This window comes from Drosophila pseudoobscura, chromosome X (assembly GCF_009870125.1).
Source record: "Drosophila pseudoobscura strain MV-25-SWS-2005 chromosome X, UCI_Dpse_MV25, whole genome shotgun sequence".
In the NCBI taxonomy this organism is placed as follows: Eukaryota; Metazoa; Arthropoda; class Insecta; order Diptera; family Drosophilidae; genus Drosophila; species Drosophila pseudoobscura.
Genome location: NC_046683.1, coordinates 44381041 through 44406715, shown reverse-complemented (window position 1 = coordinate 44406715; position 25675 = coordinate 44381041). Strand labels below are relative to the sequence as shown.

The 25675-nt window shown below is 47.7% G+C and overlaps 4 protein-coding genes across 5 annotated transcripts in view; 3 read left to right on the top strand and 1 right to left on the bottom strand.

Annotated features, from left to right (window-relative positions):
• Window positions 1-25675, top strand: part of LOC4813773 (uncharacterized) — an 82477-nt gene that overhangs the window by 43196 nt on the left and 13606 nt on the right. The window lies entirely within an intron of this gene.
• On the top strand, window positions 4330-5677 carry LOC6900413 (peritrophin-44). The gene is made up of 2 exons (XM_002134769.3): window positions 4330-4535; window positions 4608-5677. The coding sequence occupies exons 1-2, from the start codon at window positions 4511-4513 to the stop codon at window positions 5633-5635; spliced, it is 1053 nt and encodes a 350-aa protein (XP_002134805.3). The 5' UTR covers window positions 4330-4510; the 3' UTR covers window positions 5636-5677.
• Window positions 9068-12881, bottom strand: CCDC151 (Coiled-coil domain containing protein 151). 2 transcript variants are annotated; one of them, XM_033382557.1, is made up of 9 exons: window positions 12302-12881; window positions 11968-12252; window positions 11876-11908; window positions 11196-11806; window positions 10697-11139; window positions 9943-10637; window positions 9637-9889; window positions 9315-9573; window positions 9068-9258 (listed from the first exon to the last, which is right to left on the bottom strand). In XM_033382557.1, the coding sequence occupies exons 4-9, from the start codon at window positions 11263-11265 to the stop codon at window positions 9131-9133; spliced, it is 1848 nt and encodes a 615-aa protein (XP_033238448.1). In that variant the 5' UTR covers window positions 11266-11806; window positions 11876-11908; window positions 11968-12252; window positions 12302-12881; the 3' UTR covers window positions 9068-9130. The 2 variants fall into 2 exon arrangements, with proteins under 2 accessions (XP_033238448.1, XP_001353276.1); XM_001353240.4 differs by having other exon boundaries at window positions 11196-11908; window positions 12302-12879.
• LOC4813689 (mpv17-like protein 2) lies at window positions 21536-22384 on the top strand. Its single transcript, XM_001353238.4, has one exon. The coding sequence runs from the start codon at window positions 21624-21626 to the stop codon at window positions 22215-22217; it is 594 nt and encodes a 197-aa protein (XP_001353274.3). The 5' UTR covers window positions 21536-21623; the 3' UTR covers window positions 22218-22384.

Genomic DNA, 25675 nt, shown 5'->3' with positions numbered 1-25675 from the left:
AACGTTGTCAACGACTTGACATTGTTTCAAGAGCGCAAAGTGTGAGACTCTGAGACCGTGAATATCACAAGAAACGAGCGGAAATCTCAAGAGCAATGACAACATTTACACGGCTCCAACAACATGTAGAGCTCCAAGATGCATTCTCCAAGAAAAGTCATTAGATGTCTGTGGATGAGCGACTCTGTTGTGGCCCAATCATTGTCTTACGACACCTCATGGGGAGGACTCTTACCCTAAGTGGCGCCGCACTAAGGCAACACGTGGCTTCTGGCAAAGTGCCGCCCATCCCCATCCCCATCTCCATCGTACACATTTTCTAGTGCCGGCGGCAACCACAGCCCCAGGCCACATTGACCCGAGGTTGTTCCCATCTGGAATGCGGAGCCTGCACCTACAATAATGTGGGCTCTTTGCAAGGGATCTGCAATAAAAATGCAGCTTTTACGGCCAGCCAGAGCACAATGTCGTGGACGGTGGACGATGGCCGCCCCATGGCTCCGCCGTGGAGTCTGCTTCATTTGCCACTCGCCAAATGGTGGCGCAACTGCCAGCACACACACTAACACCCGCCCGGGCCAGTTGTGACCTCGGCGAGTGCCCATTAACGCTTTTTTATCTCTTCATAAATTTTAATTTTGCCAAAATACTCGAAAGTACGTGCAGCTTCTGCCACCACCACAACCCCCCGGACAACCAACCCTGGCCGCAACATTCAACTTGAAACGGAGCTCCCATAATTCTTCCTGTCCTGCCCTGCTCCAGCTTTGGCTCTCCCTCCTCCATTTGCTTGGCGATTTCATTTTGGCCAAGAGAAATATGACTTGGTGGCTGCCTTTGCACTTTCTTTCTTCCTCTCTGGCAACATCCTTCCGCCTCCGACGTCGCCTCCGCCTCTGACTTTGGGCCTGACGAGTGGAGAGCTCGTAACCTTATTTCGCCAGCATCCTCGGAGCATCCTCGACGCCATCGGGCTTGTTTATCGTCCTTTGCATCTCATTGAGCCCGTTGCCGCTTATGAACCCGGCCGCCCCCAACATCGCACATCCACCAGCTCCTTGGGGGCCCAGCGAAGGATACCCGGGCCAAAGACGTTGCAGCCTTTTCCGTTTTGCCTGGCTCGGCACTTTTCCGTTTTCTTTGCATATTTGATCTAATTAAAATGAGTTATATGAGACAGGTGGAGAGAGCGTGTTAATCCTTGACCTGCTGACTTTGCCGACCTACGTCCTCGCGTTGCCATGTCTCCATGATGCCAACGGCCCAAGTGGCGCCTCAAGACCAGTGGGAATGGCTGTGAAATATCTCCCGAGTAGTTAAACATCTCAAAATGTTGAAAGAATTCAAACAACTATGATACTCCCTGAGGCGTTATCTTCCAGCGTTATCTTCAGGCGTTATTCGATTTGAACCACTTATGTACCTCTTCTGACATCTGCTCCCTGCTGTTTCTTATCATTGCAGGTATGTTAATGGAGCCCCCACTCTCAACAAGTGGATCCCGGGTTGGGGTTCTGCCCGGGCAAGTGGCAAACAATGGCGAAGCGGCTAGGAGCAACCTTATCTAATGAATTTATGTGCGTCCTCGGCATGCAGGACCATAGTGCAAGGTGCCATGTCGTGCAAAGGCCGTAGCTGAAAGTACTTAAGCCCATAAAATATTCAAGCCGTGAACATGTGGGTAAAACTACAAGGAGTACGGTACGGGAGGCGTACAAGAGTCCGGCACGCAAACACCGGAAACGAGACAAGCAATAGTAGGGAAAGGAAAGGAGGGGCCAGATGGGGTGGACAATTAGACGGACAGTCGACGGAGGAACGGAATCCAGGCAGATACTCGGAGACGCAGACAGTCTCACGAGACTGGGCCCCCGGGACACACAGCGGCAGCCAGGACCACTGATTGAAAAGAAAATTACGGGCAAGTAGTTGCCCGGATGGCCTGGATGGCATGGTGGCCGCCAGCTGGTCTCCATAGCGTTGACGGCCACGATGGTGATGAGCGCCATAACTGCCGTGTGGCAGGAGGAAGCGGAAGCGTAACGGCGCCGCCTCTGAGACCGGCCTTGAGCCCCGGAAGTGGTAAGAGCCCAGGGGCCAAAGTGGCCACCCCCCGTCCACGCCATTTGCATTTAAGAGCACACATAGATGTCCCTGCCGCTAGACATCAGCCTCCTTTCCCAGCATCTGATGATGGCAACTGTTTTTCTGCTCCACGAAGCAGGCTTCTTTTCACGCATCTTGAGGCACAGTGGCTAAAGAGGGTATTTTCTAAGAAAAATATGTACATGAGATTAGGAAAAAAAGTTTTGGGAATATTCATACTTACTTCATTGAGTGTCCTTTGGTCAATGAAAAATAGCCAAAGTCTCTAGATTGCTCCCATTTTGAGTCGCAGAACTAAATCAACTTCAAGTAGCTTTCACATATCCATCTTTGATGATGGCAGAATTATAAAGAAATTGGTTTTCTCTTGTTAAGTATCCAATCAAGCGAAGGGGGAAGAATGAATATTCTGCCCATTGTACAGTTGACTCCCGAGAAGGCAGTAGCAGCAAGTAGGAGAAAGCGTAAGCGCACGTTGAGGATATTAAGCATGTCCTTAAGCATAAAATGTCAATAAGTGCACCCAATCGATCCTAAGCAGTTTACATTGCGACAAGCCACTGAGTGCCGTGCCATGTCATGCCATGCCATGCCGTCGCCGCCGCCGTTGCCGTTCCTGTCTGCCTCCTCGATTTCTCGAGCCGGAATCGCGCGAACAATGCAAAGGACACAGAAAAGCACAATCAGACACACAGGCATATCTTTATGCATGCATCTCATATTTCCCGATACTCTATGCATGTGCATATATACGTACTTGGATAAGCAAATTTCTGCCTGCATTATTGGGAGTCTCTCGATGTCTCCGGCTCTGACTGGCTCCTGGCCATGGGAGTGGTGCTGCGCGGGGAGCCCGGACACACACAAAGTTGCGTCTACAAAACGCTTTGGCAAAGATACAAAAGTGCAGCATCTGCACGAATCATCCTTTGTGCAGGAGTGTGCCGCATATTGGATGCTTAGTTGAGAATACAAATTCGAGCAGAAACGGCTAAAATTTAACTAAATTCAACATAACCTGATTGTAACCATTATTATACATCTAGAAGTAATATACAATATATGGCTGGTTACTCGTGAAGTTCGATAGGATAATACGTTCGTAGCTAAGTACTCAAAAAATTACTGCCAAAATCCGTACATAAAAACTACAAAAAAAATTCAACATAAACAGAAACATCCAGAGACTGCGATCACAGAATAAAACGAGGGGGAACGTTGTGAGTTGCTGCGTACACCGCAACTCTACATTTATACGCGATACTTAGTCAGTATGGCTCTCCTTCGGCAGACGCCGGAAGGGGGTGTGGCGAAATTTTGACACAAAACGGTCAAGGTCCGATATCACAGGAGTGTGGATACCAAATTTGGTTTCTCTAGCTTTTATGGGTTCTGAGTTCCTTGAACTCATATTTTGCAATTGGCAAAACCGACCATGAAACCTGTGTGTTAGAGAGAGACAGAGCGAGAAAGAATGAAATTGTTTTCTTGATTCTGGCTATAATAATTATACGATCTTGTTCAGATATTACACTCTAGAACATATGGTCATCTTCTACGATTCTGCGTTTTTAGTTTTCTCGTATCGTCGAAATTGTGGATGCCACAGATTTTCGCCCTTTGTGGGGGCGGAAGTGGGCGGGGCAAAGTTTTGAAATATTCTTTTAGCAGTGACATATCACAGAAGTCTGGATCAAAAACATCGTTGCTCTAGCTCTTATAGTCTTTGAGCACTAGTCGCTGAAGGGGACGGAAAGACGGACAGACGGACGGACGGACAGTCGGACAGACGGACAGACAGACATGGCTCAATCGACTCGGCTATTGATGCTGATCAAGAATATATATACTTTATGGGGTCGGAAACGATTCTTCTGGACGTTACACACATCCACTTTCACCACAAATCTAATAAACCCCAATACTCATTTTGAGTATCAGGTATAAAAGGCCGACTTTTCCTAAAGCGGAACTTTTCCGACTGCAGGCTGTATTTTCGTAGTCAATGTGAGATATGCCATGTTTCCATTACCTTCTAATTTCACCCAGTTACGCTTTTTATATAATAAAACTATTTTTCATCTTGGGTATAAAGAACTAAGTGGCACCAATGAAAAAGTTAAAGAAACGCCACCCTTGTATCTGTAAGTAATATTTGTAAATATTTATATATGTAAGTAGTTCTATGAATGAAGAATTTTCGTGTCAGTTTTGACTTTTTAATCATATCTACACAAGTTTCACAGTACAAATCAGTCTAGCAGACCTGAAATTCAATCGCACATTTCTAGTTTTTACAGAAACATCTCTTTTCGGGTATTATCAGTGGAATTCCGTAGCAGCGTTGCTACACTTGAAGATAACAAAATTATTGGTTTACAGCTTTAATCGTATCAGTTCCGGCATGGATCGTTCGATCACACAGACAGGTACAGAAAGCCCAATGAGGGTAGAATCTTCACAGATTTTTCGATGGCCGAGCCTAAAACCAATCTCCGCAGTTCCCAAAGGGTTGCTATACCTACTGATGTGTCTGGTCACAGCGGGCGGCTTCACAATGGAGGAGCGGTGCCAGTACTGGGCTGGTCCGGGGTTTATCGGGGACTCCAACGACTGCCAAGCCTGGGGGTACTGCAAGGACAACAAATTGGAGTCTAGTAACCGCTGCAAGATCGGCCTGCTGTATGACTTCCGTGACGGGTCTTGCAAGCTCCCTAGCGAGGTCAATTGCCAAACCACTCTTACGGACGCCTGTGCCATAACGAGGCCGGGAGAATATGCTGCCGACCCCACGGACTGCGCCAGGTACATAAAGTGCGGCCAGACGGACTCCGATGATGAAGTAGAGAGAATCTGCGGCGACTATCAGCTGTTCAGCAACCAACTGCAGACCTGTGTGGCGGACACACAAGGTTGTCCGCAAGACTACCCTTGCGCCCATATGCAAGACTCTACTCTCCTGGCGGATCCAAACAGCTGCCGGTCCTACCTGAGGTGCAAGAATGGATTGAGCACCAAGTTTAAGTGTTCTTCTCGTCGATATTTCAACCGTCAGACTGGGCAATGCCAGGCCTCACTCCCAGACGAATGTGAGAGCGATGACGAGATCGACACCCCAGCCATTCCGCCGGCCACAAATGCTGACGTGTGCCTAAGACTCTACGATCAGGCAAAAACAAGAGGCGTCCAGCTTTTGACCGATAGCATGACCTGTCACGGCTACTACAGATGCAGCTCCCCGTACGCTTTAGGGGAATGGGCCAGCTGTCCGCCGGGCACCCACTTCCAGTGGTGGCGCCAGCGTTGCGCCTCACCCGAGGAGACCAGCTGTCCATACGATCGCTGCGCAAATCTGCGCTCGCGCTTTGTGGCCATCCTCGACACGGGGTGTCGGGATTACACACTCTGCCAGGACCAGCAGTCGGTGGGCTCGGATACATGTCCCCCCATCCATCCCTACTTCGACGAGACTTTGGGGCAGTGTGGAAAGCACTTCCCGAACTTTAGGGTCTGCTACATAGCTTCCTAAAGTGTTTCCCACTCACAATAAACTTAGCATTTCGACAATTATTTCTCATTAAATTCCCCATTCTCTATAATGGATAGCTATATATGAAGTTCGTTGAGAGCATCACCGCTCTATACCATCTAAACCATCTTCTGCTTGGTGCAATCGATACACCAAAATTAATTGTTTCATCATCAATTGTCTGTGGAAAAACAGACGAGTGCTTTCCTCCAAGGCCATAAGCCAGCCCCCAGGAGAAGCAGCAAAAACAGCTTCGCAATGGAGGGTTTTTGGGGGAATGCGAGTGTCGGAGACAAGATTTATGCTCAGCACATTTTTCCAATTTTCCATTCAAAAACTGTTGCCTTGGGGAAGAGGCAAGCATGGCCATAGCAGCAGCATCTCTGCCTCTCCTCCACATAAAACACTCTCTGGCTCTTGGGTTGGGTGGGGTGACAAAAATTTCATAGTTCCATTGAAGCTTCAACTAGTTGCTGGCCAATGGAACCAATAACCGTAAAGGTGAGAGTCGTTCTTTGCCTATATTTTATTCATCTATTACAATTCTTAGATCCTGAGTGGATTGTCTTCATACTATCTGTGGATATATGTCCCTCCCTTTCCTCAGATGTCTGCTGTTTGTACACTTGAATAAGCTTGAAACCTGCTGGGGATCTTCCGTAGGCAAAACTCAAATTAATCAAAGAATAATTCAAATATTCCACACCCATGCCAACGCCAGATATCAAGCAAATGCTGAGGTCTAAATTCAAGACCAGACCAAAGAGCAGCAAAACGGTCCTGGAGATGGCTGCAGGCAGGGGGAGCACAGAGCACGGGGCATTGTACCCCACCGGAGGGAGCACAACAATGCGTCGAGTCATTGAATTATGATGATTGACTTTTATTACACGGAATCGCAATTTATTTTACTCAACAACAAGCCGGCAAACACGAGGGGTACTCTGAGGGCGGGCGCTCGCTCGGTCGAAAGTTGCGAAAATTTGAATGAAAAGTTGTAAAGAAATTACGTTATTTATCATTCGCTGAGCCCGCGCATACCCCAGCGAGACACTCGGCTGGTCCCCGCATACCGTTTCCGTTTCCGTTCATTTATTTGCGAGACTGTCACACACACACTCGAACACACTCACACACACACACACACACACACTGATGTCCTTTCGGTTGTCGCTGTGTGGTTGATGCACAGTTAAAAAGTTTTTCATCGGCGGCAGCAGAAATTCAAATTTATTGTTTTGCGGTTGCCAGGCGCCACACCGCACCATGCCACGACACGCCACACCATGCCCCGCCTCTCTTTAGTCAATGGGCTTAAAATTAGTTGCGTCTTGCGAATCGATGGGCGTTTGATTTACGGCTGATGCGAGATTGAACCGCTTAATTGCCTTAAAAGTGGGTGTGGCCGGAACCACAGCCCCGGGAGTGTGAGTGGGGACCCGGCAAGAATTAATGGCGGAATAAGGCCCGGCCCGGGACTATCCAATTACGAGTACGAGTACACAATAGAGGAGCCGACTGGCGGCAGTAAGCCGTTTCGGTTCTGCCATCACTTACCTTTAATTAGAGGATTCCTTTCCCCTCAGGGCTTGCGGTGTTTGGTGGGGAGGGGATTACTCGGATTAGAGTTTAGAAATGGCTTAAGAGCACTTTTTGGCTTACATCGATATAGCGAGTGGAAATGGAAAACAGACACACGCGAAAAGGGCTCCTCGGGAAAAACAGAAACAACAGGCAACCACAGAGCCAAGGTTAGGAGGGCAAGGGATGGTATTAGCCAGTACTCAATATATATGTTGCCATAACTAATACTCGTAGAGGGTGAGAGACGGCGGTTGACTGCTTTAAGCTGATGAATAAATGATACTCGTGTTTTTAGTGAGAGAGAGAGAGAGACGCGCTGTGGTTAGTCTGTACTTCTGATGCACATTATCTTTGAAAATGCTTTTTAATTATGGAATAACATCAAATATAGCTCCAGCTTATGTGAATTGCATACGGCGCACAACACAAAAATAGGACAAGTAGGAAAGCGGAAGTTCCCCAAAAAGTCATTCCCAGATGCACATATTTAAGGTGTAAACGCTATTCTCAGTCCCATTCCTAGTTGAACCTCATCAATCCCATACCCATACTATTTTTAATAAATTTCCATAGAAATTGCTTGGCTTCTGCTGTTCCCTCATTTCCCATTTAAAAGAATGATTCGTAAACATTCATTTAACCGTTGGAATAGTCCCATTGTCCATCCAGTGCGTTCGCTGACAGTGACGGACAAAGAGCAGAGAGCCGTGAATGGAGCCGCTTGGTGGTGAGTGCCGGGGCCAGGCATTCAATGCCGGATCAACCGCAGGACGCGGCATTCCAATGCAGAGAGCACTTCTTCGGCTGGCAGTGCAACCAATGCCCTCGACTTGGTCGGCCTCATTCATTGCAGTTGAAGCCAGAGCCATGGCCAATGCCACTACCACAACCAGCACTCTCCTCCTATGCTTTCTCGCCCTCAGGCGTGCGGCTCTGCTTTTGTTTTTCTTGCCTCAACCTCAGACTTCTTGCGACCGGAGGAACTTTCAGTGGACCATTCGGAGTACCATTCTCTTCAGAGTCCTCATTTTCATCCTCATCTTCCGTGGCACTGCCGAGTTGTTTGTATGCGTCTGCTGTGGTTCATGTCGTCGTTGTTGACATTTAGTTGACACACACCACACACAACACAGATCCCCGCCTCCGACATCGTCCTCGTTCATGTCCTTGCCGTCTCTGTCTCCACTTCCGGCAAACGGGCCATGGCCATGGCAATGGATCATCGGGCATCTTTGTTTGCACATCGCCACTGAAGTTTACAGCTGCCTTGTCTCCGTCGCATCCTTGCCAGCTCTGGTTCTGTCTCTAGCTCTGGGTTCTGGGTTCTGGGCTCTGGCTGTTCATCGTCAGCTGGTGCACTTTATTGTTGCTAACTAGAAAAGCCAGGACATCCATCCTGCCGGCTCCTTCTTCCCTCCTGGCCCTATTGCCACTGGTGTAAACAATTTTTGAAAGGTTATTTCTCTTGCAACAGCCGCGGTCCGCACTTTGTTCCGTTTTGCACTTCATTTGCTGTCCTCCGCCTCAGGGCAGTAAATTCTGTTTACTCGTTTCGTTGTCGTTGACGGCATCCTGCTAGTAGTAGATGCATCCTCCGAGGATGGCTATTTGTTATGTCATTTGACTGGAGCCGGCAACGGCAGCATTCATCTAGGAGATATTAAATCGTCCCTGGGCGATGTATCTAGCTTTCACTCTTCGCAGTTTGGGTTTGCAATTTTATCCCTGAATAGACACTCACTTCATCGCACATCCGATGGTTCCACTTTCAGAACTTCCAGAGATCGTGGTTTAATAATTGGCATATCCAAACGAATAGATTATACAAATTAAACCTTTTACTCAAAAATTATTTCTAAAACTGGCAGATGATTCTCTTATATTACTCTTAATCTTAATCGTATTCTTAAGTTACTTGCGTCTTCCGCCTGGCGTGGGTCTAAACGGTTTCCGGCGGGACTTTGAGTCCACGATGAGCACCGACTGGCGCTTGAGGAAGTTCCGGGAGGGCACTTCGGTGTCGTCGTCAGTGGTGGCAACTGTCGGACAAAAAGATTCCAACAAATTAAAAGCAAACAAAAATCAAAGATCTTACCCGCAGCGGGAGCCTGCTCCGGTGAGGAAGAGGACGTGCCGGCGGCTCGTTGGGCGCGACCGGCAAAGAGATTGTAGTAGCAAAGGGGCATTGGCTGGGGCTTCTCGCCCTCGGGTGCCGATGGGGACTTTGGTGGCTCGGTCGTGTACAGCTCCTCCTCCTCCTCCTGCTCACCAATGTCCAGCTTGGGCATCTCGAAGGGCGGCACATCCTCCGACTTGCTCAGCTCCTGGCAGCGTTTGATCTTCAGTTTTAGTATCTAAGGGGAGGAAGAGGATACTGTTGAACATTTCGCTCAAGAGCTACTCGCCTCTCGGTGTACCTCAATCAGTTCCTCATCCTGGGCGGTGTGGGTGAGGAAGTTGGGAAGTTCTGCGACGCTCACGTGGAGCCTGCGGCTGGGCAGCTCGATGTTGCTCTCGTCCACCTCCTGCACCTTGAAGATCATCTCGCAGATCCGCTCCTTGAGGTACTTCAGCACCCCCATGGACTTGTCGGCCGCGTCGGTATCCAGCTTGCGATCCTGTTCTTTTGCGGCAATACTATTCTTGATCTGCTCGATGATCTCCTGGTTCCTATGGACAAGGGATTAGTGAATGTATTCTTCTATATTCCCAATACCACCTACACTTCGCTCTCCTTAACGTCCGAGAACTTGGAGGCTTCCAGCTCGCTGGTGAGAGCCTCCCGATCCGACTCCAGATTGGCCTTCTCGGCCTCGGCCGCCTTGCGCAGATAGTTAAGGCGGGCGGCGGACTCCTTCTGGGCGCTAAACCGCTCGAAGACCTCGAGGGGCGATGTGGCTCCAGATGCCTCCATGAGCTGCTTGAACAGCGACTCCATGTCGCTGGTCACACTCTCCAGCTGGGAGGCTGGCTCCTCGTCCCCGTTCTCGGTCTTGGCCGCAAGCGGATCGCCGGACGTGGAGCCCACACTGTCCTGGTGCACAAGAGTCTTGGTTTCGGCGAACAGCTTGCGCCCGATCCTCTCGAGCTCCAGCTTGCGCGCCTCCACCTGCTTGCGGAAGTCCAAGGCCTGGCGCTCACGGGTCTTCTGAGAGAGATTGGCCTGCTGCTCCTGCCGCGTAAGAACCACCTTGGCCGCGTCCCGCATCTCAAGGGCCTCGTTGTGCACTTGCTGGAGCCGCTCGATCTCCGCCTTCTGGTCGCTCAGCGAGGCCTCCAACTCCCGCAGACTGCGCTCGAAGCGCTCCGCATCGTTCATCAGAGAAGCCTCTATGGAGCGGTACTTCTTGCGGATGTGCTCCGCCTCCATCCACTGCACATTGGTGCGATGTATCTCGTTCTCCAGCTGGCAGACGAGCTGTAATTCCCCACAGGTTACTACTTACTCCTTCTGGGGCCCATCCAGCAGTCTCTCACCTTGCGATTGGCATCCTCCTCCAGTGTTTCGGGTGGCTTCTCGCCCAGATTCTGGTTCTGGGCCTCCTTGTTGGCCAGCAGCTCGCGATACTTCTCCACCAGCTTGCTGAAGTGCTGTTGGCGCGACTTGAAACGATGCCGCAGGAGGTCCATCTGCTTGCGGTTCTCGGTGATCTTGAGGTCGGTCAGAAAGATGGCATCGTCGGCGTTTTTTGCCCCCACCGGGTACATGGCCTTGCCTACAATCAGTGTGGGTGTGCAGCTCTGGGCTCGCCTCGGCTCACTGCTGGACTCCTTGATGACCATGGGACGCTGCAGGGGATTTCGCAGTCGACTGGCCTTCACCGTCAGCTCCTTGAGGTCCTTCTTCAGAGTGCCGATGGTGTCGCAGTTGATGCGATTCTGCTTCTGCCACTCGGCCGCATTGGCCGTCTTCTGGCCCTCTGAAAGCGGGAGGCAATCGAGTTGCGAGTCGTGAAAGCATGGAACACCCACTCACCGGCCAGTAAAATCCTCTTCTTGATCTCATTAATTTGCCTGTTAAGCTCGTTCAACTTGTCGGATTCCATGGCGTCATCTACTCTGGCGGCTGACTCTATGAAATCGACGCTTAATATTTGTGCTGGCCACCGCCGAGTGGCTGGGGGCTGGTGGCTGGTGCCTGGTGGCTTGTTGGTTTGTTGGATCGATGAAGTTGTTGTAACAACGCCAAGCGACAATCGGTTGCCAACAGCCACGGGGGAGGATAATCGGGATAATCAGTAGTAATGCAAGAGAAAATATCCTTTGGAGACTTGACAAAAAATTTAATTACTCTATGCACAATATCAGAAATCAATTCAAATTTTGATTTAGTATTTGGATAATGAAGCCTAAACTGAACTCCACAAAAATAAACGCCAATTTTAACTAACTAAACATTATCATCTATCTATCATCACCAGTGACGCTTGGCCACACAAGTCTGGGTCACATCCACGAACTCTTGGGCAGTGCGAGCGTTGAAGAAAGTGCTGCCCAGTCGCTCAAGAATACCCCCCGGAGAGACCGCATAATTGAAATGTGTCCAGCTTTTATTGCTGGCGGTGGAGGCGTGTTGCCAATCTCCAGCTAGTCGTATTTGAACGATCAGTTCGTTTGTTATCTTGTCGCACAGGAGAATGTAGTATATTGGCATACCTTGCTTCTTCCATATCTCGATGTGTGGCCAGTCTGGGAATGAGGCAACTAATGAAAAAACAGCAGGATCAACAGGATTACACCGTTCATACCATTTTCTTTCCATGCAGTCATATCTTTGAAAAGGCGAAGCTGAACGAAGGGCTTGTTCAAAAGTCGGCGACCTGCGACCTGAATGTCCTTTGGATCCGCACTGTCCTGCTTAAGTCTCAGGAAATTTCGAGCGAATATCATTTCCAAGAAAACTTTAAATTTTAGAGAATTATCCTGGTTCTCAGCTGGAGGATCGATCTCTACCATTTTGCTGAAGATATCTTCCGCTCCATTCATGATGGCCGGAATCTCTTGATTGGAATCGGCTATGCAGCATTTCCTCACTAAAAGCAAAAGATATAGTTCATCTGAGAAGACGTAAGACCCACTAACCATTTGAAAACTGCTTTATAAATGTGAAAACTCTGGTCGAAAAGCAGATCTTTGCATTAAGAGACGCAGCGAATGGTGAGCAAGAGGCCGCCAATCTAGTTCCAAGGAGTCCATCGAAGATTCTTCCGTAACTAGTTTTCTGAACATTTTCACATCTTGGGCGAATCCACGATACTTCCACATCTGGCAGTATGTACGGATTTTCAATGGTTGCATCGATGATCCCAAGACTACAACCATTTAGCAGTTTCAGCAGCGACTTGTCCATCTTCGTTGGGACATCGTCATCCATGGTTGGAAAGGTAATAAGGTCTAGTTTCTTCATCTGAGTCAGACCCTGGAGCAGTCCATCCAGCTCAACTATGGGGTGATTGATGTGCGGTTTAAAGGATTCCGCCGGGGCAATGACACACGAAGCACAGAAATCAGAGGAATTTAAATTGGAGCTCATGTCCTCCTCTGCTCCTCTCAAATCGTTAGACCCATCCATTTTTATCAACCGAAAATCGAGCTAAAATCCAAACACTGAGAATACTAGTTGATCTGTAGAGTCGTGAGTGCTAAGTCCATGGGAGGTTGTCATTGTTTCAAATCTTTTCACCTACAAAAAACTCTCTCAAGTGAGTGTAAACGTATGATATTTACCATCTGTATAGTCAGCAAATGACATGGCGCCCTCTTGGCGCGAGAATCGGGCCACAGGTCTGTGCTTTCTTATGCCCTGAATACTCGGCTGATTGTCTTCCACACAAGAGGGACAGTGGACAAGGGGACGTCTAATTACAATCTGCTTTCTGCCCAACGGAGCGTATACGCAATCATAGTGGAAAGGGAATCAAATTACATTGACAACAACTTTTTTTCCGTTGCCTTTTCAATGGACGTTCCCTATCCCCTCAGAAACAAAAAGCACCTGGGGGCAGCACCGTCAGGTCCAGGCTCTGTGAATACCGAATGAATACTCGTACTCACACTCGTAGTAGATGAATGTAGAGTAGATGAGAGCCCGCAGCTAAACAAATACTCATGGGGACCAGTCAAAGCAAATAGCGGGGGAAAATATTTGGATCTGAAATATGCATAAAATGCGGGAAAGCGAATTCAAAGCGCTGCGAAATAAATAAATAGCGAAGAGCAAACAGAATGGAAAGAAAAACGAGAACGAGAACGAAACAAAAACGAAGGGAAACGAAACAACTTCCATCCTCAAAGTAAAACAATCAAAATTTGCGCTCCATTAAATTTTGTATTGTGCTCGTTCCAGAAAAGTTCTCCCCCACCCCCCACCCCCCACCACCTCCACCCATCTCCGACTTTCGGTCTCTGTTTCCGCAATTTTTCCATTTTTCCTGCATGCTTATAAGCGTTCCACATTGGCTTGCTGCACACTCTACCTACCTCCGATGCTCCTGATTCTCCTGCTTTGATTTGACTGCAACCCGTCCTCCAGCATCCTCCAGCATATTCGTGTGAGGTTTTTTCCCATGTTCCACGGAAGCTTCTTTAATCCCTGTAAATATTTTGTTGACACTTTTCTATTTGCGAAAGCGATCAAAAGGAAAACAAGGGACACCAATCCCGTTTATGATTGGATTTGATTTATGACTTTGTTTTTGGCTTTTGGCCGGTAAGCCTTCGTGCTGGATCGGAACTGCTTAAATTTAATCAAATCTGAAGCTTCGATGCAATTTTCCTGGACTTTTGAATCCACAGCTGTCAGTTTTTCGTTCTCAAATTTAAGTTTTTAATCATTTATTCATTGATGCAATGGGTTTTTTTTTGTAGGTTCAATCAGTGAAATGTTAATTATTTCTTGTGCCATTTATTTGCTGCCAAAACAAACAAAAAGAATATCAACAGCTTGTACCAACAATTGTTATTACATTTTTCTGAAAATTTAAAAATTGCTTGTGTTTATGTGAAGTACAATTTTATTTGGTAATGTCGCAAACCCTCTTTAGTGATTTATCCTATCCTGCTGATATATGTATTTAATCATATATTTTGTAGTCCTTTGATGCATATTAAAGCAATCACAGCTATGAGAATATCATAAGCCCATTTAATCAAGCAAATGCGCCAAGAGCCAAGCAGATGTCCGTTGCATTTGATTCATTTCAAAGCTGTTGGTGGTTGGCCTCTCACACACGCACACACAGAGTCAATCATCTTACAAGAAAGTACACAATAAATTGATCTATTTGATACAAAATCATGCAGCTGTAAAGATGCATGCAGTTTTCAAGGCAGTGCATTTCCAAATAGAAGATGTCAAATCTATTGCATAACTAGTAGAAGAACTGTAACCTCATATAGTCATAGGTCAGGCCCAGAGGGGGCCAAGCAGTGCCCATCTGTTCGGCCAGCAAGGCTGTCTGGACGGGAAACACCAGTCGAAATTGGAAATTTCTTCATTTACTATTCGGGCGAGCATCAATTTGTAGCTTTTTGGCAATAATCCCCTGTCTGTATGGAAAATGCACCATCAAAGGACGAAGAAAAAAGGGATTTAGTCATTAGTAAAATAGCCTATATGGCTGGCCACAAAAGGAAAATATGGCACTCTGATTTATAAATGCAATATTAAGCTCGTAGCAAAGTAACATAAATAGTACCAGGAAACAGCACAGGTGGCTGTTGGCAAGGACGCCAGAGCTTACCTGGCAAATGGGGGCCCAGAGGGCGAGTCCTCGAACCTGGCACTGGCGTGACAGCCTTCAGGTGTGGTAGGGACAGAGAAAGCCGGCTGTTGCCAGGACAGCCAGGACGGCTGGGAGCGCATTAAAACTAATTACTCATAATCATTTCGGCTACTCCTCGACTCCAGCCACCTCGACTCCAGCGAGTGACAGACGCAGCTGCCACACGCCCATTGGAATTAATTAAAATAAAATGGAGCCCCGCGAAGCTGCACATACGGCAGGCTCAGGGCTGACTTGTGCCTGATTCCAATAAAAACGAGTCAACCGCAGATGATGGGGAAATTAGTGGAAAGTGGCAAAGGAAAGAGCAAGCGGCAAAGGAGCAAATCCGAAGGCACAAAGTCAAGTGCGCGTCGGCGACCAATGAAAAATCTCTGCGAAACTAATTAAATTTTTGTAATTTAAAGCCAAGCCTCTGCTCTCCGTGTGTCCTATGTGTCCGTCCGGGAGTGTTTGTGTGTGTGTGTGTGTGTGTGTGTTTGCGCCCTGCTTTTACCATGATTACGCCGTGACACTGACGCCCCTCCCCCGCACGCTCGCACACACACAGTCTCTTCTCCTCAGCTGGGTTCGGTGACCTTTCCTCTTGGCACCTGCTTGTCATGCACGGCACTGCAGACCAGGTCCATGTGCCACGTGGCCCCCACACACCCCACACTCATGCGATGTTTGTTTTGTGTCCTGGGCCTCCTGGCAGCCACCTTCCGACAGATGGCGCTGCATTTGCAATGCTGCCAAGCGCAACGCAGCGCAAAATTATTCTAATTACGGCGCCCATCCCTCCCACTGCCTTCCTCCCCTGCACACAGGGCCTTTCAGAAGTTATTCATCCAGAGGCAGTGCATGAGAGAGAGGAGGTAGTAGTGTATGTTACTAATTTGGCTTCTTGTGATGGCTTAAACATTCGAGTTTAGCAGCCACCAGTCAGCCATCATTCTCTTTTCACAGTGCTAATGCGAAGGACACGTGCTGTGCGATATTACGCCCACAGAAAATTTGCAGGATAATTAATCAATTTCGTAGAAATTTATGGACTTCCTTTTCGATTTGAAATCTCTGTAGAACACTGCATTCTGGGCTGTTTTTAATTGATTTAATTACTTTTTGTATTCAGAACTTTAGCCATTGGATTGCAAAGGGAAGCCCATACACATCATCTTCCATTTGTACCCAATAATCTGTCACTTGCACAACTCTCGAAGGGAGAAGGTGCTCGCTTTGACAAAATGAAATATCCGAACGTGCTGGCGGCCCAAAATGTATGTCGTAATCTCACAGACCTGAGACAGACCTGGGGCGTAGCCCACAGCCCCGGACAACAGGATTGTGTGCATGATTTATCTAGAGCCAGACGAACAGAGGAGAGCACTTCCTGGGCGAGCTCGGGCTCGGGCTCGGGCTCCCTCTCGTGTATCATTTACCCCAGCAATCATGACTGGCAGAAAGTGGGGATCTAGGGACTGTCGTGCAACGGCAATGGCAACGGCTCCTTGTGGCAGTGTGGCAGCATGTGCTTAATAGTTTAGCGCTTCGTGTGCCACTTAGCTCGGCGCGAATGCCTATCTCGAGAAGGTACTTCTCTCCTTGTCGCTGTCCCTGTCCATGTCCCTGTCCCTGTCCCTGTCCCCATCCCAGGCCAACAGCCAGCAGTTCACTTCGTTCCAGCGCAACATGAAGATGATGATAATGATGAGGAGGGAGAAGTGGATGTGGATTATGGGATGGGATAGAATGATGATGCGGAGAACCCCTATCAAAGAGCACTCGTTTTTCGTATCAGGCGTTAGCAGTTCCGTCTCTGTTACAAATCCGCGCTGTTGACGTTGTTTTCTGCATGCCTGGCGTTCCACCGCTCCGCTGCAACCCAATCTCGACCTAACCCCAACCCAATCTCGTTCCGCCTTGTGGATGGATGATGGTGACGTTTCTCCGAACCCGACGACAGCGAACGTGCTGAAACACGGTACAACCTGCCGGCACTGTCGCATGATGTATGACATTTTGCGCCTCATAAAGAGCCACCTCTCGTCCTCCTGTTCTCCAGTCCTCCAGTCCAACCCCCGATAATCAGGTGTCCCACCTGCGACAGTCCTGTACCTGTCGACCTGTCCACCTGTCCGCTTTACCATCAGCCACCTGCCAGATCTCTCACTGGCACTTTGTTGCTCTTTTGTCTCTTTGCATCGTATCGTCCAGGTAGCCAGCGGAAGAGGGGAGCCAAGTGGAGCACTGTTTGGGCAGGGCTGACAGGGTTACCAGGGTGGTGACCGGGTTAACACATGCTGACAGGGTGGCGTGGCTGCTCGTGTTGTTTGTTTGCTCAAACGAAATTGGCACGACTGGCAATGCCGCCGCCATATTGACTATTTGCTCGTTACGCTTCCCGTTAACGTAACTGACTTACTTTTCCCTCCGGCGCTATTCAAATGTGCCTGGAGTTGAGCCACATCCACATCGGGCCGGTGTTGACTGCAGTCGAGTCAATTGACCTTTGACATTTGCAGATCACATTCTCGAATTCCATTTGTGACCCATAAGAAAGTTTGTCTCGACTGGAAGATAACCTGAAAGATAGTTATTCCTTTAAAAGTGTTCTTTCTTCGGGTAATTCATGGATAATGCCCTTCAAGCGGATATTCCATAGTAGATCATAGAATGATTGATTTGAAATTTTTAATCTCTGTCAGAACTTTAGCTACGATAATCGCTTTACCATAACAATTTATGACCTTGATTCTTTAAGTTTATACTTAATTATAATTATGGTCCCTTGCCGTTTAATTACCTTAATAAATATCGCTTCTACTCGTATGACGAAACGCTTGAAATTAAATAATGTTCGCTATTCCCATGCAAAAATGCCACATATGTACATATGTGTGATTGTATGCATAATTTATTATTTATATGCAAATTGATTGTTGGCAAATATCGCATTTACGTAAACAGAGAGCACACCACAGAGATTTGAAAATGAAACATGCTGAATTTGCTAAAATGTACATATGGGCATACATGTCGCATGAAAATAAAGGACCAACACAAAATAGAACCCCTTTTTTCCAAATATTTGTAATTTTATACGGTTTGTGCTATTTTATGAAATAATTTATGGTATTTTATCTTGTGTTAACCTCTGCTTCTATATCCTTAGAAAAGAGTTCATGTTTTGAGCCCTCCTATCGCATGCAAGCAGAGGCGGATGGCAGCCCCAGATTTCAGAGTTTCCCTTCCACTAATTAAATAAGTTTGGTTTTCCGGAATGGATTTGAGTCTGTGGACAATCTCCCATCGCTGGACCAAATAGAGGCCGCTCCTGCAACGATTCAATACTTCCGAACCACAGATTTGTTTCACACTGAACAAACTAAACGAAACTTTTCGACTGCCACACCATTGGCCATCATTGCAACCAGCATCTCGTGTCCTCACTCGTTGCTTACCGTGTTGGAAATCCCATTAAAATCACATTTTGATTTAATTTGCATAAACAGAAGTCGAGAGCAACCAACCGCTGGAAAATAAAGCCACGAGCCGAACATGAACTAAAATGTCATTCAAAATCGATTCAAAATCAATTAGGGAGTGATTTGCAAAATATATTAGGCGGAACGCTGATCTGTGTTCAAGTAATAGAACCAATCCAATGAACTCCTCCTATCCGCTGGCTTCCACGAGTCCACGAGTCCATGAGTCCACGAGTCCATGAGTCCACGAGTCCGTGAGTTGTGCTTTTCCATGACCGCTGGTTTCAGGAGCGGCCAGGAGGGGATTATGACACTTTTTGCGGCTGGCTGGCTGCATATTCGGCTTTTGCTTTCATTGAGCGAAATGAAAAATTCAATTAAAATGCACACATGCTCCATACCCAGCTACAGACCATAACACATCACAACCCATCCAAAAACCCTGGCACGAACACAGTCCCTAGTCCGAAAGCCTAGACCCACATCTATTTGGATCCAGTGCCAGGAAAAAATTGAGAGCGGAACGAACGAGACAGGACAAAAAAAAACCCCCCGAGTGGACAGAGCAGACAAAACGGATAGGAAACGAAAAATGTGAAAAATCAGCATAACAAAGTGGGAAAAACTATGAAAATGCACTCCCCTTTTCATTCCCTTTTCGGCGGGTCTCTGCCGTCACGCTCTATGGCACTGGCGAGCATCCAGCGCCGTACTCCCGTACTTGTAGTTGTGTGTCCTGCCGCAGGACAGGCGACACAGTATATCTCTCCTGTGTGCCGAGTGCTGTTCCTTGGGGAGTTGGATGTGGACGTGGACGTGAATGAGGACCAGGAGGAGTAGCGTGGAGCGGAGTGGAGTGGAGTGCGAGTATGTAAATAGAAAACTCTTGTAAACAACATTTCATTTGCACAAAGAATTAGGCCTAGAGGGCTCTTTGATGGAGGTTCCGAAACAGACCGAGTCAGCATTCAATGGCGGGAACCTTTTTTTTGAAAGGAAAGGTCTTGAAGTTCAACAGTCCACAACGTGATGAGACCTGGTTGCTATGAAATTCTTATGAGAGATTAAAAAAAGGACATTTTTGAATATTCTGTATGCCTCGTTGGATATCTGAATTCATCCATCTGAATCTTAGCATCTTCAGCAAGAAATATCCATTTAATACAACCCGTATAGATGAAGAATAATGTTTTGAGGGGCATTATCATTATATTACCTTAATGAATGTCCCCTAAATATTCTAAGAGCAGCCCTAATAATTATTAATTATAATTAATTCGAAACAGGACAATCGTCCCAATTTTCCCCAGTGTTTTCCTTCAATAATTTATAATGTACAATACATACATACATATGTAGATAGACAGACAAAGCATTTAATTTATTACGAGAATCAGCCCAAATTAAAGTTGTTTTTCGTGTTTTCCATTTCGCTATTGGATGATCTCAGTGCTGGGCTTCTATGTTTCTATGACACTCGAATATTGCCCGCATTTGCATTCTAGAATCCGAATATTTAATGCTGGTAAATACTCGTAATGCATCGCATGACAATGGGGCCGTAGATTCGGCGGTAGATTCATCTGTCGAGCGCAGGCCGAGCTAATGAAACAGATGCCCCTGTCCCTTCCCCTGCCCGTGGCCGTGGCATGGCATTCTAACCTCCTGTCAGAGCCAGAGCAGAGTTGATACAGGGGAGCCAGGATACAGGCAGCAAACAAGATGCAAAGCCGAATTTACGGTTCCCGCTTTTGAATTGACAACCGGAGGCCGGGGGAGACGGCGGCCTCCAGAGTCCGGAAACGGGCGATGGGCCATGGGCGAGGGTGTCACTGTGGCGTAGCCTCGTTTTATGGCGGATTTTCGACAAAATATAAAAATAAAATTGGATTTTAGCGCAGAATGTCGAAAGCCGTAAATATTTTTCAATTCATAGCCCAGTGCGTGAAGGTTGGGACAGGGGAACGGGGAAAGGGGAAAGGGATAGTGGGGGACCAGGACCCGCCTCCATATGCATACACACACATTGATTTCCCTACGGGGAAGGGTTCGGTCTGCGGTTTGGAATCGCGTGCGAATGATTTGGCAGCATTAACTCCCCGACACCCAGCCGGGCGCTGGAGGCCTCGAACCCAAGGCATGGGGCTGCAGAGCAACAAATGTGTGGAGGAGCATCCTCATTTGAATGCCGAGCGAAGCGATTTTTATGCGCAACCCTTTTTGATCCTTTCAACGGCAGTGGCTATCCCGAGCCCTATCCCTCGCCCAGGGCGCTTTGTGCTTGTGTGTTCGCGGCTTTGTGCGTGGGATTCCGGATGGAACCTCAGCAAATCCCCTCCCAAAACTCATTTCCAGTTTCTGACGCCAAATTGATTTCATTGCCTGTTTGTTCTTTGTTTTCCGACCTAAATGAGGACTCGCCCTAATCCTGCAACACCTTTCCGATTCCTTTCCGAAACACACAGTTTTGAGTTTTACTTTAATGGGAATTGCAGCATTTACATTGGAATTTTGATTGGACTTTTGACTTCCTTCCAGCGTTGAATTGGGCTTAGCACCTGCCTTAAGTTCCGCTGAGTATCTGGATCAATATGAGAGGGAGAGAACAGAAAAGCTTAGACATACCCATAGGAAGCGTGAGCTTGGACACGACTGAACACGGTGTACACTGAAGCAGCAGATTCCAGGGCCTCCCGATGTGTCCACCAAACGTAGGATTTCCCAGCAGTGGGACCATGTGTATCTCTATCTAACTTTGTCAATGCTTAACGGTTCAAGTTCTAGATAATATGGCCATTCCATCATTTGGAGGAGTACCCTCTTCTAGGCGAGTGCATACAGGAGCTCGCAAGGTGCCCTAGGGACAAAATCTGATAAACAAACTCATTCAGTTCTACCTCTGAACAAAAAACTCGACTTCTATAATAAGGAGTATGGATCAGACCATTATGCTATTGGCCTACGCCTTGGGTTAGGGATCAGGGATCAAGAGACTGGAAGAATTCAATTAAGTTTTTCATTTAAGTCAGGAAGAATTTATATACGAAGTGATAAATATTCAGACACAGTAGGCCCATCTCAGGCTGCCACATTATTGTTCGTTTCTGTGAAGCTCGGGTCGATGTCTAGCAGGACCGCCAAAAAGTAGGGTAAATGTTCTCTCGGACCCGGTGGAGGAGGGTGGTGCAGAGTTTGAATCGTTGTCACAGCATCGCCTTTAGCAAGAGGTACCTGCTCTACACAAACCTCGGCATTTCGATCAGCCTCAGCATGGTGGGCGACACCATTGAGCAGTCGTACGAACGCTATGTGGGGGAGATCGATGGTTGGAACAGGATGCGCACTTTCCGCATGGGCATTGGCGGCTTCACGGTGGGCTTTGTGTGTCACTTCTGGTACCAGTATCTGGACTATCGGTATCCGACACGCAGCATTGGGACTGTGATGCGCAAGATACTGCTGGACCAGGTCATCTGTTCGCCGTTCTACATCACCGTCTTCTTCATAACCATGGGATTGCTGGAGCGCCAGAGCTGGGAGGAGTTCCAAGCGGAGGTCATGGAGAAGGCAGTCCTCCTTTACATGGCCGAGTGGACCGTTTGGCCGGCCGCCCAGTTCATCAACTTTTTCCTCATCAAGCCCCGATATCGTGTCTTCTACGACAACTCTATGAGCCTTGGCTACGATATATACACCTCCAAGGTGAAGTACCGGAAAAAGCCATCACTCGAGAGCCCCGAAGCCTAGGCGAAGGGACAATCGGACAATCACTTTTTAAATTAAATTATTTCGTAACCGACTTGTTGATTACTAAGATAAAACGCTTGGTATCCATAAGGACCTCATGATGGTTCATGATTGTTTCATGTTGGAAAGAAAATTAAATCCTGAATATATATGCCACGTAACGTGTACTTTCTCTGTGGCCGTAAATCATTTGCATTACTATAAGCAATCATTCCTTAGCGTGATATTTTTATTAGATGTTGAGCGCTCCGTAGCTGACGTCTTTTCCTTGTGTGTCACTCATGGACGAGCCAAGGAAAATGAACAGTGATGGAAGGTACTTTCGCTGGAAGATGACCCTCGCATCGTGTGGGGAGGAGAGCGAGAGACTTGTCAAATGCAGATACTGGGGCTCTGTCTGGCTCTGGGGCTGGGGGACTGCGAAAGAGCAGATAGAGTGAATGGCATCGAGGGCCGGAGAAACAGACACTCGAGCCGTAAGCTCTCGACGAGGAATTGTGTCAAGCATGCAGAATAAATAAAGGAAGGGGCCAGGCACGGCACAAAAAAAACAAATGCAAAAGGAGGTGGAATCAAGTGACAAAATTGATGTCAAGATGAGCGAGTGGCGGGCCCCTGGCAGGACTTCGAGGTGCAGATGGCTTCACAGCCATCGTCGGCGCAGGCTGACACTGACACCCGTAACCACGCACCCCCCCACAGCACACAGACCCACTCACATGACAACTAATCCAATTTAAATCTCTTAACATGATTTGCCGCTTTCTTTTCATTCAGCTGGATTTCATGCCATTATCCCTTTTGGAGCCCGAGACCGGCCACCGAATTGGCAAGCGCCACACAAGGCTGCCATCGCTGGCTTTCAAACTGACTTCCTGTCCTCACAGCTCCTGTCCGGTGCTAAGGAGCAGGTCTCTTCCTTGTGCCCGCAGGACCCCAAGGACTGCGGCCAAAGGGTTTATTTATCTGGTTTAGCGGGCTGCGTGGGCTGCTGCCCAAGTCGCTCTATCCCCATTTTGTGATTTAATTTAAAAGCTCGCCGAGCGACGCCTCCTCCCTTGTTGGCAGGCGGGAGGGTTGGCGGGCGGTAGGGGAGCTTTACGGCACGTGGCTGCCTCGTCGTTTGGGGTCCTTGACGAGTTGTTGTGTGTGGTTGAAGTATCCCGAATGGGGCTACGTGTTGATGACCAAGTTTACGATGCTATCGCTGTCTTTCCAAGAGTCAGGACGGCAGGACTCAACGCAGGCCAATGAAGCTGCTGAGAGTCCATAGAAGCTACAAAATTATACAATTATAAAAAGTATCTTCTTAATCATAAATCTTAAGAGAGATAAATCTTCAAATCTGAATAATTAAATTTGATTTAGGAACTCTTAGCCCAAACAAAAAATTGCTGCTACAGTTTTAGGATTCTATCTATCTTTATACTCGTATAGATAGATATACATATGGAGATATAGTTCGTGTCAGAGCATATCCACTGTGTATGGGTCACAGTAGCCAATCGAGAGGGTCAGAGGACCACTCTCTGGCTGCGTTCGCCATCCGTTCAGGTGGGGAGCACGGGACTGGTTCCCAGTTAATTGGCACTCAGAAACTTCAAACCAAAATGCCAATGATGTTTGTCTACGCAACTGCCCCAGCGGGAAGGTCGAATGAATCGTTATGTGACTGAAGCGGTGCATGGCTGTGCCTGGTGTGAAGGAAAATGAATGGGGTGGTGTCGGTCGGTGAGGGGTGCAGGACCTGATAGCTCGTGACCCAGCTAGAACGCATTGTGGACATCCACATGGCCGGCAGTTATAATTCCGTTTGCGATCATAAAAATGTATTACGTTGGTAAGCTGCTCGTAACAGGGCACTTCATTAACGAGCCATTCATGGGGCAAGCCCGAGCTCTGTCGCGCTGGGTGTACACGAGGAGGAGCTGCCAAGAAGGATGCCAGACAATTGGCAGCCGCATACCTACCTGCCTAGCACGCGGCATATGGTGCTTATTGTGGCTCGACGAGAAGATGTCATAATTAGCCATAAATTAGCCAGGATTCATGCGTTTTTGGCGACTTGTTTCAGGGGGCGGGAAGGACTCTACTCCGTCTGCCATCCCATGATGCCCATGATGCCCACTAAGTCCATCTGTCAGCCGACTTGAACGAGTTAATTTATTTATCTTGTTGCAGCAGCCAGTCCTAATGCCAGTTGATTTATCCACAAGAGTTGCTCAAAACTTTTAGCCCCATCCCCGTCCCATCCCCAGACCCCAGTCGATTCCGCATTGCGGACAGCATTGATAAATATGGGTGTAAACAAGCTGTCCGCCGGAGTGAGGATAAACCAGCGATTACGGTGCTCGTTTTGTTCTGTGGAAAGATTGGAAACAAAAAGCAAGAAGAGCAGAAATACTGTACTGTACTTCAGCATGCCTTTCCGTTCATTCAAAATAATTATAATCGAATCAAAACCAGCTGCCAGAATACCAGTATTTTTCATTAAGCCCCAACTTTAAAGTGGTCTGTATACGTATACGATATTAACATACATACATACATATGTATGTATGCATATTCTAGACCTATTTCCGTTTGGTTAGCTACGGGGTCCGGCCATGATATTTCACAGCTGTTTGGGTAGTAAATCAACCGTATGATAGAGGCATACATCCAGCTTCCCCCCCAACCCATAGCTATTGCGATAGGAGCTAGTCGATGATTAAAACACTTAATTGTTGGGAAAACTGAATAAGCATTAAAGTGCGCATCCGAAAGGGTATGGATCATGAATCACGGCCGGGCGACGCTTTCTGTGTCGAGTCTGTGTGGCGGCTCTGTTTCAATCCGCTTGGCATTTCCCATCGAAATACCTTCCATCCAGCGCCGTTCTGCCATTGCACTAAATCGGCAACAGCGGCGCCAACAACCATCCGAGAACCAACAACAATCGGGACGCGAGAGAGAGAGGCAACAAATTTTAACGAGCACCGCAAACCCCAGCGCTCTGCTTTTTTAAGCCGCTTTCATTTACCCGGCCTCCATGGCTGTGTAATTACAAAAAGCCGCGGGCCGAAGTCGCTAGCAGAACTTGACAAATGGCACGGGTGGGGGGCCATAGCCATACGGGTGCTGGTGCGGGCACGGATGCTGGTGGCCATACAGTTGTGGGAACGCGGTACGGTTAACCGGGATAATAGGATGAAACAAATGTAAATGAAGTGGGGAGGGGGGGGAGGTCGGTGGCAACAAGAGTACTCCCAGGGATTTCGAATGGGTGGGACGGGGGGAAGACTGCTAAAAAAAATACAACAGCAACCGAATGGCAGCACAAAAAGGTAAAAATTGATATGAAAGTACTTTCCAACCTTCCGACTATATGATACCTGCCATCGCAGTGAAGATATGGTGTCCAAAGTCAAACCAAATCAGAGTTCTGTATAGCTTCAAAATGCATGCCATCACAGCCG